Genomic DNA, 21,465 nt, shown 5'->3' with positions numbered 1-21,465 from the left:
AATGATAAGATACAGCGGCTGTATCAGAGAAGTACAGCCATTCTTATCTCCAACAACTCATATGAATAGAAAATCCAACCCGTTCAAAAGATAGGCCGAACCATAATGATCAAATGATATAAAAATCATAACAATTCACTGATTTTTTTGGACACACATCCACAAAGAGTTCTACCATTGGTTGTCTATTGATTTTGATTAAATATGTTAGTTTAATAAGTGAATCTGCATTATTTTGATGTTATATGATGATCATGTTGTGGTCCACCTTCTTCACACGGATTAGATATTCTGCAGATGTGACATGTTGGTGGGAAATATGTCTGTATTATAACTAATGATACAGCAGCTGCATCATATCATTCTCTTTCGTTTGCGCGCTCAAATCTCTGTGTCTCTCTCTGTCTCTTTCTCTCTCTCGCTATCTCTCTCAAACCACACACCGCAGGGAAAATCTCCAGTATCTCCTCTCCCTATCATCCAAAGGAAAAGAAACCCTAAACCTGACAATCTCCTTCCATCTTCAAATGACGGAATCAGATGCAGCTCCAGCTCTATCTCCTCCATCCATCTCTCCTTTCTCATCTGTAAGCTTCTCCAAAGCCCCTTTCCGGTTTCCAGAAGCTTCTCTGTCTATCTCTTATGCAATCGAGATTTCCACATTTTGTTTTAAAATTTCCGATGATCTGCGTTTAATCATTGAAATCAAAGAACCGAGAATTAGATACTCTGATTAGACTCTCTCTCTCTCTCTCTATTTTTTCAGAAGAGAGGGAATGTGATGCTGATAAGCTCTATGCTGGAGATTGTAGAATTTTTGTTTTTCATTACTGAATTATTTGAAAATTTCATTTGGAGATTGTAGAATTTGTGTTTTTCTGTACTGAATTATTTGAAAATTTCAGTCATTATTATTCAATTGCTGTTGTTTTCGGCAGGGTTTGAACAAACCGAGGTCAGAATTGCTTACCAGAATTCAAGGGTTAAAACAGGTAGTTTGGGAGAAATGAATTCCATTTTCTCGATTTTTATTTCTTCTTTGTTTGGATATGCCGAATGCTTTGGAAATGAATTTGATTTCCATGGAATCTGGCTTTTCTACTGTTTGTGAAGAAAAACATGGAAATTGATTTACCATTTCCTAGGTTTTACTCAAACAAGTGGATATCGATTTCTCCCAGCAAAAAAAAAATGTTAAATGTTGATTTTCAAGGTTACGTGAGACAGCTCTCTCCCATCAATCGTTGATCTTTTTACATTTCCATGGAAAATTGCAATTCAAACCAAACAATAGAATTACTGTTGGATTCCATAGTTTCAATTCGGTGAGGATTTCACCAGGTTTTCCATATCCATCCTTTTGGATTCTCTCTAACCATACAGTGACATTATGGTTAGGTAAAAGGAGGGTAATCCTTGGACTATTGAAGTGGTTTCACAGTCTGCTGGCTAAGCCTCGTGGATCACTATAAGATCCACTTTAGAATGTAGGCCCACCATGGATAGGCCATGGATATCCTTCCTTTGCGTGAAGTTGATCCTACTCAATCAAAGGATGAACTTCATGTTAGGATTTTCAAAACACAACACAATTGTAATTTTTAATTTTTAGAAAATCCAGATTTTAATAAACCCTAGTTCTATGCATCCCTGTCTGGATATCATCATGTTTCTACAAAACTTCATAACTACCTCTTGATCAATGTCGCTAGAAACCGAGTATATTATTGATGTTGTTCTTCCAAAACTAAAAGGTCTCTCCCCAATCTATCCCAGATGGAGGAGAAGGATGAGAACCAACACAAAAAACTTAGAATATGGTTAGGTATCTACAGTAGAGCTGTCCAAGGAGTGGACCCCACATGTGTTGGCGTGTGGCCGTGGAGGAGAGATAGGAGAAGCTTCTCTCTTTTCTACTATTCTTCACTCACTCACCCACACTCTCTCGCTCTCATGGCGACGCCCAAGGGGGCCCTCTCTCTTGTGGTGATGCCCAAGGGGGTTTGGACATACAAATCTCTCTCTCTTAGTGTAGAATTCATTTATGAAGGAGTTAGGGTCTCATGGAGAGACACCTGTCATTTTGTTCCACCACCCTAAAGACTTTGACATGCCTCTGTAGACTCAACTATTCTTCTGACTTTGGCTGAGCTTCGATAAAACCATCTATGGACAATTCAAGGACCATTGAAAATCCAATCGATCAAGTGTGCAAGACTCTTGGTATGTCATGGGAATAACTGATGGACATGATCAACAGATCTAGAATCTGACAAATCATATCTTGGCCGATCATCTAGATGCTTCAAAAACCCTGATTAGCCCCCTAAAATCGTCTCTATCCAACCTGTAAAACATTGCAAATCCAAACGGTCATACAGTAAGGGTTCACGACACCTTCCGAACGCAACCAACAGACCAGATTGACAAAATAAAACCACATGCTAATAGTTGGCCGACGGTGATGTCATTATCTTTGCTCTTGTTTTCCACTCCCTCAGGTGTCAAGGGACCCATTTTATAGTGCCACATGGATCGTTGGCCAATGAACACTTGGCTCCACTTTTTTTTTTTTTTTCGCTTGGAGATTTAGATGCTCTTTGACATAACTTGCATGGCAAAATTTTGCCAAGTGTCACCGTTGGCCAACCGCTAGCTGACGGGGTTTCCTTATAAATTCAGCACAATGCTGCCATTCCAGGGAACTGGTGACATAAAGGGGAAACAAAGATAGAGAGGGCTGCGAAAGACTAGAGGTGGGCCTCTTCTTTGAAGACTTTGGAGACTTCTGATCGATGCTAAGGCCCTGCCCAACTAAAAGCCCAAATATTCAAAGCCAAGCCGAACAAGACACTGAAGTCAAAAGAGTAGGTTGGAATCGGGGATATCTGACTATCCCTTTTTATAGAAAAGGGTGTCAGGTCTCCCCTTTTCCTTCTCATATTTCAAATCAACTTGCATTCCAGTCCACACATCCCACACACATCAAAAGCACGCACTCACTTTCTTTTACCTTTTATCCTACAATACTCTCTCTTGGCTAACCTTTTTTTCTTCATTTTGCGTACACAGGATCTTAAATCTTGCACAATAAGGTTAGGTGTTGTTTATTCTCTTTTTGCCTGCCCAAAGTCTTAAATTCCGCAAAGCACAGCTAGATGAAATAATCCCGAAACTCTGCTGAATCCCTCTCAAAATAAAATCCCGTAAAGTAGAGACCTCATGTTGTGCGGGTAAAAGAGGGTGCCTAACACCCTGATCCATAGCTCAAGTGGTAGACTGAGTGAAAGATACCTCGTTTCAACACTGAGGTCTTGGTATGGATCCCTAGTGGGGGTGGCTAACAGTGAAGTGTGAACTGACAGTGGGGTGTACTAACCAGCTAACACAAAAAAAACCCTTCCTCTTCTATAATTGAGGCCTTTACTCAAAATATACTACTGCAGACCAACTGCAGGAGTTACTTGAGTTGGGGAATCTTACAATTCCCCGACTTTTAAAGTGATTCTACAGTTTCTAGCTGGCCGTACATTCCAAGCTTCATTTAGCTAGTGTCGACTCCAAAAATCAAGCACATTTTAACGTTTGAGTCAATTCTACATCTCATCTGCACGATTGATAAGCAGAAGTGAAAGCGAGCACCTACATGACGGGCGTGTTCATAGCCTCGTTGTCTCTAAAGTTTGTGATCCTCCCTATTCATATACCGAAATTGACGCAATCCTCCTACTTATCATGGGCATCCACCTTTGATCCAATTGGTCTAATATTCATGCAAATCAAGTGGACCACATGATTTCAACCATCGGATTACCATCAAGCATGCTCAAAATCATTTTAATGGTTAAAACAAAAGATCAAAGGTTGAAAACGTTTAAGAAAATACTTAAAACCATGTAAGTGTCAAGCCCAACTAAAAAACAACTTGATGGTTCGTCCGATCAACAAGATCTAAGCCAAAAGAGTGTTCCTAGGCAACAAGTGTATACCATATTGGATCATATGGATCTCAACTATACCCTAATGCATGCACCCAATGGCACTCACATATGAACCACTGCAATTGACTTTGTAAAACAAGCCAAAGCACATTATATTAGGAACTTGAACTCCCCTTAGGTTCTTAAGTCTAGGGATTAGTCAAAGTTGGTACATACACAATTCAATCTAGTAAAGACATAACGGGTCTCCTAGTCTAGAGACTTGAATTGATCCTCCAATGTAAGTGTCTAATAGGTATAAAAACAAGATCCCGTAAGCATTAATATGAACACTCACACTTCTATGTGGGGTAGGGCAAAGGCACCAACTTGTCATCGAGCCTGATGGTGGAGAGCTTGGAGACATTCCATCTCGATTTGTCATTGGTTCCCTCACACGGGATGACCACAAATGAATAACCACATGCTCATCCTAAAACCTGTTAGCTGGTCATGGAACAACAGGTTATTGAGATACATGGAACAACTCTCCCTTCTTTTTTTTTGGTTAGCTTGTTAGTACACCCACTATCAGTTCACACTTCACTGTTAGCCACCCCCACTAGGGAATCAATGCCAAGACCTCGGTGTTGAAACGAGGTATCTTTCACTCAGTCTACCACTTGAGCTATGGATCTGGGTGTGGAACAACTCTCCCTTAGCAAATGGCCATTGTGTCTAAACTCAAGTTCCCAAGGACAACAAGGAAACCCTCTTCTTTAACTAATTTTATCATACATGATTGAGGCAAACCCACATATTAACTATGGTATTGATAACTTGTCCACATAGGACCCTTGGTCATCATGATCAATGGATTAGATCATCAATATCAATGGTTAAGATCCACATTGTCAATAGACAAGATTCACATTGGCTTTTTAGGGCACAAATGCTAACACTTCAATCTAAAATGTTGACTATTCATAGGTTGACTAGTTAGTATTGTTTTTGGCAATTACTTTTGCTTTGGACAATCCATGGTGGGACCGTGGGACCCACCTTCTCAACAAGTCAATTTGTGTGCATGCCCCAACTGGCAGATCACGAGCTCGTGTTTCTAGTAGACTGTTCACCCTTCTTTCTTCACCTTTCTTTCGTTGTTTTTGTAGGACTTGCAAAATTGGAGGTCAAAATTGGACACACAAGCTAAGATGTACCACAGTGTGAGTATCAATTGTTCCCTCCCATTGAATTTGGTTATGGAATTCTTTCCATCTCACTTTATTAAGCCCACATTCATGTTTACATGCACCTCTATATGTGGCCATGCATGCATCCAAGCCATGCATCAGGTAGGCTTGACATGTAGATGACTTGGCCCAAAAATTAGTTTGTCAACTCATCGTGTGGGCTTCATGTTGTAAATAATCAGGTGTTGGCTAAATAGAATTGCCAATGGTCCACTTTTAATGTAATGCACAGCCAATTCACCAGACTTGCTTGATTTTTGGGTTGGTCATCTATACGTTAGGTCCATCTGAGGTATGGTTGGGATGTGTGCCTACATGCTGGGCTGGCAAGTGCCAAGGTGTTTGCAGGTCTACCAAAACTCAAGTTATAGTGGTGAGATCCACGGTCCACTACTCCTGGAACCATTAAACTTTTGTGCATCTACTTGTTACATCGCACATATCGGAACTTTGCATACTCAGCTGAACCATACATTTATCATATGGATATATAAATGGACCATAGACCAAAAATACCATGATCAGAGGATCCGAACCATGTAAAAATGGTGCATGAAAATCACCTATTGGATTATTGGATTTTAGATTCTTTTATAGTTAGATGTAAAAATGGAGCCAAAGAAATGTGCATCACTTCAGTACATACATTGTGTATGCAATATAGTTTTATATATGAACTCATATCACAATTTATGTATATGAAATGATGAATGTTATTGATCTAGGCCCCACATAGTTAGTGTTATATTATAATTAAATAAATAAATGTATCAATCTCTACATTGTAAATATAGATTTGCATTAACTCAATCAATTGTAAGAACAAAGAGCACTATTTCAGGTTGCTAAAAATAGCGATCTAGATCGCAAATGACCCATAATCCCGAACGCTCTATCTGGAATGTAAAACGTAGGGTGTTTTTGCATTTTAGATAGCATTGGTTCAGAGTTCTCTGGGCCTTGGGGATTGGGGAAGTTATTTTCGAAAGTGCATTACGTTTTGTAATTAATTGGTGCTAAGAATGCGGGTGGTGTAGGGCTTGGTTTTTGCATTTAAGGAAATCATGGCTCTTGCTTTCAAGCTAAATATTTTGTTTACCCTCATCAAGAGTGAGGCACATTACTTGGCTGTTGCTTTCAATAAAGCTAGTGTTAGCTGTTAGGTCCATGTGCTTGGAATTTGTTTCCCTTGCTTTAACACTTTTGGCTTGATAGAGTTCTGTTGCTTTGGATAAAGTAGGGGGTTAACACACTTTTATTATTATGTTATGGCATAACTACATACTCCTCAAGATAACAGAGCATTGTGCACATGCGTGCACAGTGCACACACACATAAAAAAAAAAATCCTTACAAACAAAATACCTACTAACTCTCTATGCTCCCCTCAAGTTGGAGCGTAGATGTTGATAATGACCAATTTGCTAGTGATACGATGAAGAGCATCCCGATTGAAAGATTTAGTGAGAACATCGGCTAATTGCTCGCCAAAGCGAACAAAAGGGGTTTTGATTTTCTTGTTAGCGACTTTCTCCCGAATAAAATGACAATCAACCACAATGTGCTTTGTTCGATCATGAAACACCGTATTGCTAGCGATGTGAATGGTAGCTTGATTGTCACAATGCAATGGAATGTGAGACTTGATGGAAAATAGCCAAGTTCTTGGAGAAGAGTATGGAGCCAAACTAGTTCACATGTTGCATGAGATTCAGCTTCGATAGAAGATTGTGCTACAATGAGTTGTTTCCTGCTCTTCAAGGTGACAAGATTTCCACAAAGAAATGTACAATACCTTGATGTAGACCGCCTATCATGCAAAATACCAGTACAATTAACATTAGAGTAACTGAAAAGATGGAGATGACCATGTGGTTGAAATAGTAAACCTTCGCTTGGAGTAGATTTGAGATACTGAAGAATACGATACATTGCAGTTAGATGTGCTGTACGAGGAGCATGCATGAATTGACTAATTGATGAGGACATCGCGCCACGTACACCCTTACGTATGTATCAGAGGAGGAGGCGGGCCGCACCACTTTCCTGTGGTTAGGCGAGTACCCTTGATCGTGCTGAAGACCCCATGTGCATGCGTGAGCATTTGGAAGACCCTACACTGGGAAGATGCACATGGGCTGCTTTATGGAGTAATCCAGACCGTTGGATTGGAGGGACACGACGATCGGACCATTGATCGTTGATTGTCCACATCGGTTTTAGATTTTATCATATTTTAAGATTTAACTTTTAATTATTTTATATTTAGACACATTATGAGTGTTTTGGTTGATTTTATTTAGACTAGGGCTATTTTCATTATAATTTTGAAACTTCTTGGATCTATAAAAAGAGGGGGGGCGTGTGACCTCTCTCCCATTGAATTTCGTGGTTTAAAAAAAGAGAAAATCTATTGCTTTCTTTCCCATCTTCATGCGATTTGAAGACACTTCCATGTGATTTGGAAGGAAGATTGGTGTGAGGATAATCTTCATCAACGGATGTGCGAGGTCTCCATCTATCCCTACACCATCTTCTCTTTTCTTCCCCATTTAGGTATTCTCTTTAGGTTCTTAATTCTCCCATCCCAAATCTTCGTTTTCTCTAAAACCCAACTTTCCCATTCCTCCATCCTCGAAACCCTAACCGTAAACGTAAAATCCCTAATTTTCCCCAAATTACCCAAACCCTAATTTTCACCCTAGGATGTATTTGGTTTCCTATTTTAAAATAGACTATACCCTATGTTAATTGGATGTCCCTACATCCATTAGATCCTAGTTTCGTTTTATTTAATAATCTTATGTTATGATGTTTGTAGCTTAGGCTAGGATTACACATGATTTTCTTTTGATTTTCATGATATTTGTGATGAATATAGCGACGTTTGTGTTTTGTTTTGTTTTGTTTTGTATTTTTTGGTTTTTTTTTTTTGTTGTTTTTGGTTAAATATCTTAATTCGGTTATTTGATCTCACATGTTACTTAGTTCATGCATTGGTCCTGCATCACTAATGATGCCCATAACATAGGATTGGTTTGGCTGGGTAATAGTTAAATATCATAAAATCAAAAGAAAATCATGCGTAATCCTGTTTGAGGCTATAGTTGGACTTATTCAATCAACACACAAGCAAAGTATTTGATTGGGAAAAACCTGGGGGCTGATGCATATAAACTTCCTTAGCGAGGTCACCATGCTAGTTGGAAAAGAGGCCAAGACAAATCTATGGCAAGAAAAATCACCACTCGAACAGAGTTGAGTTTGGTCATAAGAGAGAACGTCTCAGAGTAATCCATGCCATATGTTTGAGTATTACCCTTGGTGACCAACTGTGCCTTATAACGGTCAACTAAACCATCTGAGAGATACTTGATGGTACAAACCCATCAGCATCCAACAATCTGCTTACCCTTAGGTGAAGAAACTAACTCTCAGGTATTGTTCTTCTCGAGAGCTTCCATTTCTTCCATCATAGCCTGAGTCCAGTTAGGGCTGCTTATGGCTTCCTTCAAGGTACGAGGAGCAACTGACAAGGACATGGAAATTACGAAAGACTGGAAGGAGGGTGAGAGATGTTGATAATAAACAAAACTACTAATGTGATGTTTTATACATGAGCAAGAAGATTTTCACGAGGCAATAGGAAGATCATAATGGGATGAGGGTGGGAGATAGTACCTGAGCCACCATACGAAGTGGATGGAATGATGGGTGGCTGAACAGTGGAGGATTTAGTCCGCCGATGATACAACAGAATGGGCTTGGAAGAGATAGGTGATATGGGGGGATCATTGAGACACGAGTCAGGAAGGGGTATAGAGTTAAGCTCACCCTGGCGAATAAGAGGATCAGGAAGTGATTGCCCTTCATTAAAAAAATAAAGAATCTTCAAAGAAGGTCACATCCATTGAGACATATCTATTACAGGTCGGAGGGTTATAACATTTATACTCCTTTTGAGATTGAGAGTATCCTAAGAAGAAACGTTTAATAGTTTGGGACTTAACTTGTCATTGCTTCCATCAATGACTTGAACAAAGCACACACACCCAAAGACTTTTGGAGGTAGGGGAAAAATGTTTATCGTACGGGTGCAAAATTTCAAATGAGGATTTATGTGACAATATTCAGGATGGTATGCAATTAATAAGAAATGTAGCAGTAAGCAAAGCATCATCCCAAAACTGTTTAGGAAGATTCATACCAAGCAAGAGGGCACGTGTTACTTCAAGAGGATGACGGTTCTTTCGCTCGGCCACACCATTATGTTGAGGGGTTTGTGAACATGAAGTACAAAATAATATATCATGATCTTGTAAAAAAGGACAAAAAAATAAATAAATCCAACATATACTTGCCCCTATCGTCAGAATGTAGAATTTTAATAGGATATTGAAACCGAGTGACTACTTCAGTGTAAATTTTTTTGAATGCATCAAACACATCATGTTTAGATTTGAGAAGATAAACCCAAGTCATTTGAGAGCAATCATTAATGAAGGTAACAAAATACTTATATCTAAAAAGAGAAATAACAAGCGTAGTGCCCCAAACATCAGGATGAACAAGTTTAAATGGCCTGGATTTCTTCTTAGACAAACTATGAGGAAATATGACTCAGTGATGTTTGGAGAACTCACAAGTCTCACAACATAAGGGTTTAGTTATAGACATTGAAGGAAACAAAAGTTCTAATCTAGATAGAAATGGATGCCCTAGGAGACAATGCCATCTACACACATACTCTTGATCTAAAGACAAAGCCCTGGATGCAAATACAAGTGCATCATCAAAAAAGTAGACCTCTCCATGTTCATGACCCTCACCAATCATCTGCTTCGTCTAGAGGTCCCAAAATATCCAGTGAGAAGGAAATTGAACAATTTAAAAGCTTTGAAGAGAATTAATAGATGAGAGAATGAAAAGAAAGCTGGGAACATGAAGGACTAATGATAGTTGCATGGTGGGAGAGAGATGAATGGAACTAGTTCCAGATATTGGAGTTTGGTTTCCATATGCAGCAGTGATAAAGTGAGGTTGAGTTGAAGGAAGATAAGCGTTAAACAAGTGGGATTTACCGATCATATGTGATGCGGCTCCAAAGTCTTTTTTTTTTTGAAGATTAAAGGCTCTAGAATCAATGACCCAGGAAGAAGAAGGGAAAAACACATGGAGGGCAATACTGTAGTTGGCTACAATAGCTCTAGAAGTTTCAGGAGCATCATGAACATGGAGTCTCATTAAGGCCTCACGCGACAAGAGAATGGAATCACTTGAAAAAGGCTTCTTAGGAGCAGTCATTTGTGGAGACTTCTCAAGAACACTTGAGGCACTACTAGCCAAGGATGCGCCAGGCCACGTAGGACACCCAATGAGGTCCTAACATTGATTGACTGTGTGATTTGTGTTCCCAAAATGCGTATAGGTGCAGGTCCGTCTCGACCACATCCTCGTCCACTATGACCACAACCGCTGCGGCCACCATGCTTACTTTCATGGATCCTACCTTGATTTCTAAGCCCAAAATCACGACCACGCTCCTGTATACCCCATGTCGGAGTTCTAAATCTATGGCTAAAAGAGGGATGGTCTTCAACTGCATATGTAGTTCGATTAGGAGGGACAAACGTAGAGGTGAATGAGGCACTGACTCTCTGACATAGCATAGATAGTGGTCAGAGGAGGGAGATGATCCATAACTATAATCTATTCTCGAACACCGTGATACTCAGAGCTAAGGCTAGAGAGAAATCGCATGCTTCAAGTGTCTTCACATTGCTTCCATGCATAATCATGACCTCTTGTACAATATGAGGGAAGGGGCCGATAGAGATCTAGTTCATCCCACATATCCTGAAGAGCCTAAAAATACTCCTTTAGGGATCTTGAATCTTGTTGAAACTTGCTAATATCATAGATCAACTTAAATACTCTGGATATATTTTGTGCCTTTGAATACATGTCATGGAGGGTCTCTTGGATTCTTTTGGTCGAGGTTAGGAACATGACAGAGTTGCTCACAGTGGTGTCCACACTATCAAGGAGCCAAGCCATGACTTGGTAGTTCTCCTTGGTCTAGGTCTTGAAATTCCCATCTGACGGATCTAGAGGTTCATCAAATATATAGGATAGACCCATCTCTACCCCTTAAAAACAACTTCATGGATTGTGCCCATTGTAGACAATTGTTACTGTTCAAATTGACTATAGTAATCAACAGGGTTCTGATGCAGGAAATGAAATTAAATATGACATGCAAGATTTCAAGCATTAGATCATACCAATTTTAAACAATCACAAAATTCGATGTCCCACATACGATCAAACATTCAACAAGGGGAATCTATGGGGGTCCAAGCCTACACACGTTAGGGCTAGATCAAATAAAATTATAAACTAAACAATGCCCAAGGGAGTGTAGATTCATCCACTCTTGCAAAGGATTGTTCCTCAATTCAAGAGATTTATCATGTTTTATCTAGGGTTAGGGTTGGGGAACTTCAGGTAAGAGAGAGAAAAATAGAAGAAATACGGAACCTTGGATGGTTTCTGAGTATGGACAGCAGGCCAGCCTGAGTGCATGTGCGTGACTGCCTGTCCGCACATGTGTGGGGCCCACAGAACTGAAAAGGGCCACCTTGGGTGTGGTCGGCCAGGGGAGGCCCACTCTTTGAAAATCGAGAGGAGATGAAAGCTTTTCTGTATTTGAGACAACCCAGAGGGGTTGAATATATAGAGATTACAGTCATCTATATAAGGAAAATAATAAAATCAGAATCCTCTACCTAAGGAAATAAATTATACAAGGTATACTAGCTATACAAGGTATGTGAGCCTGTCTAACATCCCCCCTCAAACTAATGCTGGTCATCGACAAGTAATAGTTTGCCAACTAGAAATGAGTGACGTGCAAAAGTGAGGGACTTTGTGAGAATGTCGACAATCTGATTATGGGATGTAACATGTGGAAGAGAAATGAGCCCAGACTGAAATTTCTCGCGGATAAAGTGACAGTCAACTTCAATATGCTTCGTCCGTTCATGAAAAACCGGGTTAGAGGCAATCTGAATGACACTTAGATTATCGACATGGAGTGGAGTGGGATTCTGTAGAGGAATACCCAAGTCGGAAAGAAGTCCATATAACCAGACAAGCTCACTACATGCAGCGGACATTGCCTGATACTCGGCTTCTGTGCTTGATTTGGAAACAATGGCCTGCTTCTTGCACTTCCAAGAGATGAGAGAAGTGCCGAGAAAAACACAGTAGCCAGTGGTAGATCTTCGTGTAAGAGCGTAACCGGCCCAAACAGCATCCGAATAAGCACGAAGGTCCAGAGTCGCCGTGGAGGAGAAGAACAGTAATCGATCTAGAGTTCCATGTAGGTACTGTAGGATGCGCAACACCGCAGTCATATGAAGAGTCCGAGGAGCAGAAACAAACTGACTGACGACTTGGACAGCGTAGGCAATATCAGGGCGAGTCAAAGTTAAGTAAACCAGACTCTCAACCAAATGATAGTATAAGTCGGGTTGTGCAAGTAGATCACCATCGTCACGGCCATATTGAATGTTAAGTTCTAAGGGAGTCTGAAATGTCTTCTGATCCGTCGATGATGCCAAGGCAAGAGATCCTTGGTATATTTACGCTGGCTAACCAGGATCCCACGTTTAGAACGTGAAATTTCAAGCCCAAGAAAGTATGTGAGATGGCCGAGGTCCTTCATCTTGAAGGAGGATTGCAGAACTTCCTTTAAAGCCGAGATGCCAGTAGCATCGCTACCAGTCAGAAGGAGGTCATCAACATAGATGAGAACAATGACAATTCTGCGAGCAGTGGTGCGCAAAAATAAGGATGGGTCATGACTACTTTGAGTAAAGCCAGCACCTGTAACAACATCGCGAAAGCGTTGGAACCATGCCCGAGGTGTCTATTTGAGGCCATACAGGGCTTTCTTTAGGCGACATATCTTATTGTCAGGGATTAACCAGTAGGAGGTTTCAAATATACTGTTTCTTGGAGGTCTCCATGAAGAAAAGCATTTTTCACATCCATCTGAGCAAGTGGCCAAGAGCGAATGGAAGATATTGCCAGAAGAGTACGAACAGTTTTCATCTTGGCCACGGGAGCGAATGTCTCATTATAATCAATTCCATATTCCTGTTTGTATCCCTGAGCGACAAGTCGAGCCTTGTATCAATCCAATGATCCATCAGACTTGAGCTTGACAGAATAAATCCATTTGCTACCAATTAGCTGTTGGTCAGCGGGTCGAGGGACAATGTCCCACGTATGATTATTATCCAATGCCGCAAGTTCTTCTGTCATAGCCTTCTTCCAACAATCATGAGTGGCTGCCTGAGACTATGAAGTAGGAATAGAAACAGTATCCAGAGTAGCATTCATGGTAGTCATAGAGCAGATCAAGCGATCAGGCGCTCGATGTACACGATCGGAACGACGTATCGAGGTAGGTTCAGGATCTGCAATAGGTACAGTAGGCTCAGGTTGAGTAATAGGTGGAGCTATACGTGGTCGACGTGAGTAAACCTGCAGCGGACGAGGGAGAGTACTCGAGGTAAAAGGAATATTAGGAAAGATGGTTCAACCAGGAGATTTTGGGGTATGCGGAGGAGGAAGAGATGAATGAAAGACAATATGTTTAAGAAAAACAACATGTCGTGAAACCCAAACACGACGAGAAACCGGATCATAACATCGAAAACCCTTCTAAGTTTCTCCAAATCCCAAGTACATATATTTGATCGATTTTGGAAATAGTTTGTTACGCTCATGTGAAGCCAGGTGAACGTAACATACAACCAAAAATACGAAATGTGGAATATGCAGGAGGTAAGCCGTTGAGAACAAAGTATGGAGATTTACTGTTCAGAATGTTGGTTGGCATCCAGTTAATCAAGTAAACTGAATGTAACATTGCTTCCGCCCAGAAAGAACGAGGAACACTCATAGCTATCATCAGGGTGTTGACAGTTTCAACAATATGACGATTTTTTTGTTCAGCCACCTTGTTCTGTTGTGGAGTATCAGAACAGGTGGTCTAATGAATAATCCCATGACCCCGAAAATCGGTTGAGAGATATTCCCCCCTGAGTCAGAGCGGAGAGTTTGAACTGGAACCCGAAATTAAGTCTCCATCATAGAGTGAAATATCTTAAAATTTTCAAAAGTGCAGAAAGTAAATTCAGGTGTAACGTGTGAAATCATCAATGAATATAACATAGTATCGTAACCCAGAGAGAGACATAATTGGTGAAGGACCCCAGACATCTGTATGCACTAGTTCAAACATATAAGATGATTTTGTAATACTTAGAGGAAAAGGAATACACTTACTTTTTGAAAGACAACAAAATGAACAAGAATAATCCAAAGATTTCTTATTAAGAGAAACGTTCCCTAACATGCCAGAAGAAAATAACTGAATTAACCAATTAGAATGTGTATAACCCAGGTAAAAGTGCCACAGTTTCCACAATTTATTTGCCGAACAAATATCTGATGAAGATGGAGAAAAGAAACAACGAGCCGGAGTGACAGATGGATCAAAGTCCAGCACGTACAGACGACCATGCCGCCTACCCATCCCAAGTACCTTCCCCGTTGCCAGATCCTGCACAAAACAACAGTTGGGAAGAAATATGACTAAGCAGTTATTGGATGTGAGTTGACCAACTGAAATTAAATTGGAGGAGAGGTTAGGGACATGAAATACATCACGAAGGGTGAACTGGCGATGAGCAGAAGGAGAGAAAGTCAATGATCCAACGGATTGAATAGGTAGTCTAGTGCCATCCGTAGTAGAAATAGCCTGATTTCCGGTGTAGGGACGAATGTCACGAAGATGGGATACAGCACCAGTCATATGATTGGAAGCACTCGAATCGAAGAACCATGTAGAAGATGGGGATATACATGACATACCGGCCGCAGAAAGGGCTTGAACGATTTGCTGGAGCATCGCAGGAGTCAATGGTGATGAAAGACCTTCAGCAGAAACAGTAGATGCAGAATCACTAATAGACGGCTCAGAAGAAATAGTGGCAACAGTAACAGAAAGAGCACGACTACGGCCACGGCTACGACCACCTCGTCCACGACCGAAAGAAGATACATAGGCACTTGTACAGCAATCCTGAATACCATGACCAGTTCGGCGACAATAAGCGCACCATTCTTTGCATTGAGCGACAACATGACCCACTTTGTTGCAGCCGCGACAAGTCGAGTAAGTGGAATCATGTGTTGTAGTGGTGGACACAGCAAGCACCATATTAGAGGATCCCGGAGTTGAGGAAGGAAGAGAGAGAACTTTCAGTTGTTGTTCCTCAGCCAATAAATCATTAATAACCGAATTCAAGGAAGGAGGAGGGCTACGGTTCAAGAGAGCAGCCCGACAATGCTCAAATTCCGGACGCAGCTTCATAAGAAATTGTCGAACTTGCACACTCTCGCGCATAGATTGGAATATCTTAAAGTCATGAGGAAATGTGGGATCCATCATAGCCATCTCTGTCCAAATTGTGACAATTTTGGAGTAAAATGATTGAATACTGTCGTCACCCTGAATAAGGTTAACGAGATCCTGTTCCAGGCGGTATAACCGGGCCACATTAATCTGTTGATAAATTGTCTGTAGATGTTCCCACATTGCCTTAACAGTGCGATGAGGTGTGAGGCCAACAACAATGGACCGATCGACCAAATCGAGAATCCAGGTAATAAGCTGCCCATTGTTCATTTCCCAATTAGCTAATTTGTCGGCATTTGTGGAAGTGGGGATAAGAACAGATCCATTAATGAGTCCTCACAAACCACGACCCTTGAGGAAGTTCTGAAAATGAATGGCCCATAGAGAATAGTTGGTACCATTAAAACTACAACGTGGGGCCTTTGGACGTGATGAGTTCTTATCCATTGATCTGAAGTAATTGAAAGCACGCAAAGAGTTGCAGCAGAAGAAGGTGTTAGATGTACCGTACAACAGGAGATACCCAAGGGATTGCAGTTTCTGGATCTGGCGGAATAACAACGACAACAGGGGCTCTAGATCTGGCGGAATAACAACAGATCTAGATCAGGGGCTCTGGATCTGGTGGAATAACAACAGATCTGGAAAGGGATCTAGAATAACAACAGGGGCGCTGGATCTGGCGGAATAACAACAGAGCTGGATCTGGTGGAATGACAGAGCTGGATCGGGATCTGGAATAACAACATGGGCACTGGATCTGGCGGAATAACAACAGATTTGGAACAGAGGCCGGACGAGCAGATCTGGAACAACAACAGATCTGGAATAGAGATCGGAGAGTAGAGGGACGCTGAACGGGCAGTTGGGTCGGACAAGCAGAGGGGCCGAACGACGCAGGGGCGGTGGCCGGACGCAGGGATGGTCAGATCTAACAAGTGGTGCCGGTTTCGGATCAGTGAAGCTTTAATACCATGAAAACCGAGAGGAGCTGAAAGCTTTTCTGTATTTGAGACAACCCAGAGGGGTTGAATATATAGAGATTACAGTCATCTATACAAGGAAAATAATAAAATCAGAATCCTCTACCTATGGAAACGAATTATACAAGGTATACTAGGTATACAAGGTATGTGAGCCTGTTTAACACTCTCACCCCAAGTTTCGTGTCGATCCGCCGCCCGGTGTGCATGTGGTGCTCCGTCGAAGTTTCAGCCCTTTTGGTGGACCAGAATCTGAAAATTTGCTGTGGAGGAAAACTTGGGCAAAAAGAAAGGTGAATCTGATGACGGGAGGGTTGAGGAAGATGGTGGATGTGGGGTGTAGGAGGAGGGGGATGATTTGGGATGGTTGTGGCTTTGCACCACGGTAGTTAGCCCTTCGAGGAAGGGAGGGTTTCGCACCTAATTAGATTATTCAACTCATAGAGATAAAGAAGAAAAAGTGTAAAATTTTATTCATAAACTTCAATAAAAAAACCTATATGGGGTTGCCTATTTATAAGAAAATTCTAAAACCCAAAAGCCGCGCCATGTGCGCACACTACTACTTAGAGACGAAGTAACAAAAATAACAACTAATCAACGCAATCAAAACCGTTCGTGATGTTTCTAATAACGATAATAACCAAAACTCAAAATCCTAGATCATCTAGGGTAGTTGCACACGATCATGGGATCCAATGGTGGAATCCCTATGATGATCAGGTCCACTCAAATGCTCCATAGCCCGACTCCCTAACTAAGAGGTCCTCCATAGATGTTGTCGTCGATCCAGATCGATAGGGGACCTTCCTCTTCCTTGAGTATGTGCGTAGGGTGGGGGCGTGCGTGTGCGCATGATGTCCCCATTAATTCTCCTCGACTGCAAAGATTTCGCTACTGACGAACAAAAATTCTTGAACCGCCCCAAGATGTCAGGATCAAGTCTCTGAAGCTCCTCAGTGAGCCACGCACTGTCTGAAGTTGGGCGTGACTTCCACTTGACTAGGAACTTTTGAAATCCGTCGTCCGACGTCGATACTATCTGATGGTCCAGAATATCCTCTATCTTTTCTCTGGGTGTGGAAAGAGTAGGTATGGGAGGTAGAGGCTGAGAAGATGGGTCGGGAAGAGGTCATGAATCAGGGGAAAAGTCTGGGGAATCAGAATTGTTCGGTGTAAGGTTGGACAATGTATTAGTGGTCCCCTGAAATGCAACTACATCCTCCACATTGAATGTGGAATTAATTCCCATGGAAGGTGGAAGATCTACCACATACGCATTGAGACCGTTTCGTTTTATAATTTTGAATGGTCCAGCGCTACGCACGTGTAATTTACTAACGGCTCCCTGAGGGTACCACTCTGGCCTGATGCGAACCATTACAGAGTTCCCTACATTGAATTCATTGAATCGTTTATGTTGGTCTACAGAAATTTTGTAATCTTCATTACTAGTATTGATCTTTCGCCTGATTTCTTGATGCAATGAATGAATGTGATGCGCAAAGGACTTTGCAGACTCTGATGACCTATGGGACAGGGACATGGGATAAGATCAATAGGCTTCCTGGGAACAACATCACACAAAAGTGTGGCTTTATATGATCCAAACTGAATAGGAACAAGACAACAGTGTGGGACTGGACTGGAAGTTTCATAAACCTAAGACACTCTATAGGGTTGAGGATGGGCTTCAAACTTCAAGCCCAAATAGCTCACAGTGCCAATTGATGCCACGTTGGTACAACTACCACCATCCACGATCATCTTGCAGCTCTTATCACCACATTTTGCATGAGTATAGAGGGTCGTGTTCCGGTGCCAATCGTCGGTATTCTTTGCTTGTGCAAAGGCGCGATGCATAACTGTAAGGGTCGCAGACTCTTGCGTTCCCTTTTCCTCATCACTAGGGGTTTCTGCTGGCTCATATTCTTCTTCCTCATCGTCACTTTCTGGGTGAACTACTTCTAATTGTTCATCAATAAGGAACACCTTGGTGCCCACTCTCGTGCCACACTGGTGGGCAAAGTAACCAAACCCCTGACATCTAAAACACCCAGTCTCATCACTTTTGCGCAAGTTAGAGCTGACAACTCTTATACCCTTATCATCCTTGGGCCTAGATTGAACACTATTGGAAGACTTGTATTGATATCCAGTGCTAGGCTTAGCCCCAGAGGGGTTGGCCTTAGCGCCAGAATCACGAGGCTCAAACCGCCTTTCCACAAGTGTTTTGAGGTATTGCTCGACCTCCAACACTACTTGATACATCTGTTCAAGAGTGTCTATGTCCTTGGTGAGCAACTCTCTCCTAATGTCAGAATGGAGGCCTGTCTTAAATTGAGCAAGAGTGAGTATGAGATTCTTATTAACTTCACATCGGGTCAAGTACTTTTCGAACTTCTCAATATATTCAGCCACACTCATGGAACCTTGTCGAAGAGACTGCCATTCTTCAACCAACCTCAAGTGATAGGAGAAATGGAGGTACTTTTCCTTAAGAGTTTCTTTCATTTCTCCCTAATGGACTATTGGGGGCTCCCTCGACCTTTCTTTCTTTCGTCCATAGTAGCTTAAAACCTCTTTGCTTGGCTCACAAGCTTCATCTTGTCAAATCGGACATGTCGTATCACTCAAAATAGTGGTCCATATCTACCAATCAATCTAGAAAAGCTTTAGGGTCCAAGTGACCATCAAACGTAGGGGCCTCTACTCTAACTCCCCGGAGGAGTTGCGCATCTGGGTCATAATGATCATGATGCCCTTCACGGGGTGGGTGCACGGGTGTGCGCTTATGACCAATTCCTTGGCCACCTCCATTCCTTTGTCTATCCTCTTGACCACTCGCCTGAGATTGGGCATCTTCCCCAATGGTGGGGTTTGCCTGGGCGGAGGTATCTAGTTGGGTAACGCGCACATTAAGCTGTTCAAAGCGTTAGTCAATACGTTGTTCCAAGCGCTTACCCAAAGACTCAAACTACTGTGTTATATTGTTCATGGACTCTTGCAATTGCTTCATGTTTAGTGTAGGGTGCAAGCCAAAACCACGACCAGTACGTGTGGGCATACAACTACATACTCAACTCAAAGATCCTCTAATACAACTATATGTGTTCAAATGGGACTAAATGATCCTATAGGACTCTATATGAGGGAAACTACACAACGCTACTAAGATTCCAGCAACATAACTGCCCAAATAGTTTGTTAACAGAAAATTCAGCCATGAAAATTGGGGATTTTCTGACAACAGAAAATTCAGCAGTCCATGTCATGAATAATGGGTCCAAAACAGCTCTATATGATGAGACTTGATGCAAAATAGATGTGAATAGGCTAAACCCTAAACATGTAATGCACCCCTATGAAAACCCTAAGCTTTGATACCAAATTTGATGCAGGACATGAAATTAAATATGACATGCAAGATTTCAGGCGCTAGATCATACCAATTTTAAACAATCATAAAATTCCATGTCTCACATACGATCAAACATTCAACAAGGGGAATCTATGGGGGTCCAAGCCTACACACGTTAGGGCTGGATTAAATAAAATTATAAACCAAACAATGCCCAAAGGAGTGTAGATTCATCCACTCTTGCAAAGGATTGTTCCTCAATTCAAGAGATTCATCGTGTTTCAATTCGGGGAAAGTCTAGGGTTTTCAAAAGTTAGAGAACTTGGAATTTGGGATTATCTAGGGTTAAAGTTGGGGAACTTCAGGTGAGAGAGAAAAATAGAAGAAATATGGAACCTTAGATGGTTTCTGCGTGTGGATAGTAAGCCAGCCTGAGCACATGTGTGTGATTGCTTGTCCGCATGTGTGTGGGGCCACGGAACTGAAAAGGGCCACCTTGGGTGTGTTTGGCCAGGGGAGGCCCACTCTGACCCCAAGTTTCGTATTGATCCACCGCCCGGTGTGCGCGTGGTGCCCCGCCGAAGTTTCAGCCCCTCTGGTGGGCCAGAATCTGAAAATCTGCTATGGAGGAAAACTTGGGCAAAAAGAAAGGTGAATTTGAAGACGGGAGGGTTGAGGAAGATGGTGGATGTGGGGTGTAGGAGGTGGGGGACGATTTGGGATGGTTGTGGCTTCGCACCATGGTAGTTAGCCCTTTGAGGAAGGGAGGGTTTCGCACCCAATTAGATTCTTCAACTCAGAGAGAGAGAAGAAGAAAAAATGCAGAATTTTATTCATAAACTTTAATGGAAAAAACCCTCATGGGGTTGCCTATTTATAACCCCAAAAGCTGCACCATGTACTCACACTATTACTTAGAGACGAAGTAACAAAAATAACAACTAATTAACGCAATCAAAACCGTTCGTGATGTTTCTAATAACGATAATAACCAAAACTCAAAATCCTAGATCATCTAGGGTACTGGGCCACGATCATGATATCCAATGGTGGAATCCCTATGATGATCGGGTCCACTCCAATGCTCCATAGCACGGCCCGCTAACTAAGAGGTCCTCCATAGATGAAATTGTAGTGGGGCCTTCTTCCTCCTTGAGCACGTGGGGGGGGGGGGGGGGGGGGTGCGCGTGTGCGTGCGCATGATGTCCCCATCAGGTTCGATTTCAAAGATCACACACTAGATTCAGAGAAGATTTTGTCCTCCATAAGGGCCGATGAAGAAGAAACTCTAGCAACAAACAATTCAAATGAGGCACACACTATGGGAATCACAAATCCACACAAATCTAAGCTCCGGATGAGGGTTCGGCGTCGACAACAACCTTAGAAATGAAAATCTATGCCAAGAATCAGAAATAGACTTGGATCAGGCATGAAAACATCTCATACACC

General features: G+C 41.8%; 1 protein-coding gene across 1 annotated transcript in view; it reads left to right on the top strand.

Annotated features, from left to right (window-relative positions):
* Positions 1-397: 397 nt before the first annotated feature.
* The window catches only part of LOC131225122 (uncharacterized), a 29,820-nt gene continuing 8,752 nt past the window's right edge, over positions 398-21,465 (top strand). Inside the window, exons 1-3 of the mRNA XM_058220558.1 lie at positions 398-587; positions 939-992; positions 5,093-5,146. Of these exons, the coding sequence (XP_058076541.1) occupies positions 528-587; positions 939-992; positions 5,093-5,146 (168 nt within the window). The 5' untranslated portion in view covers positions 398-527. The remainder of the gene's footprint in view (positions 588-938; positions 993-5,092; positions 5,147-21,465) is intronic.

The sequence above is a fragment of the Magnolia sinica genome, chromosome 14 (genome assembly GCF_029962835.1).
Source record: "Magnolia sinica isolate HGM2019 chromosome 14, MsV1, whole genome shotgun sequence".
NCBI classification, from domain to species: domain Eukaryota; kingdom Viridiplantae; phylum Streptophyta; class Magnoliopsida; order Magnoliales; family Magnoliaceae; genus Magnolia; species Magnolia sinica.
This window is presented reverse-complemented; position numbering and strand designations above follow the sequence as displayed.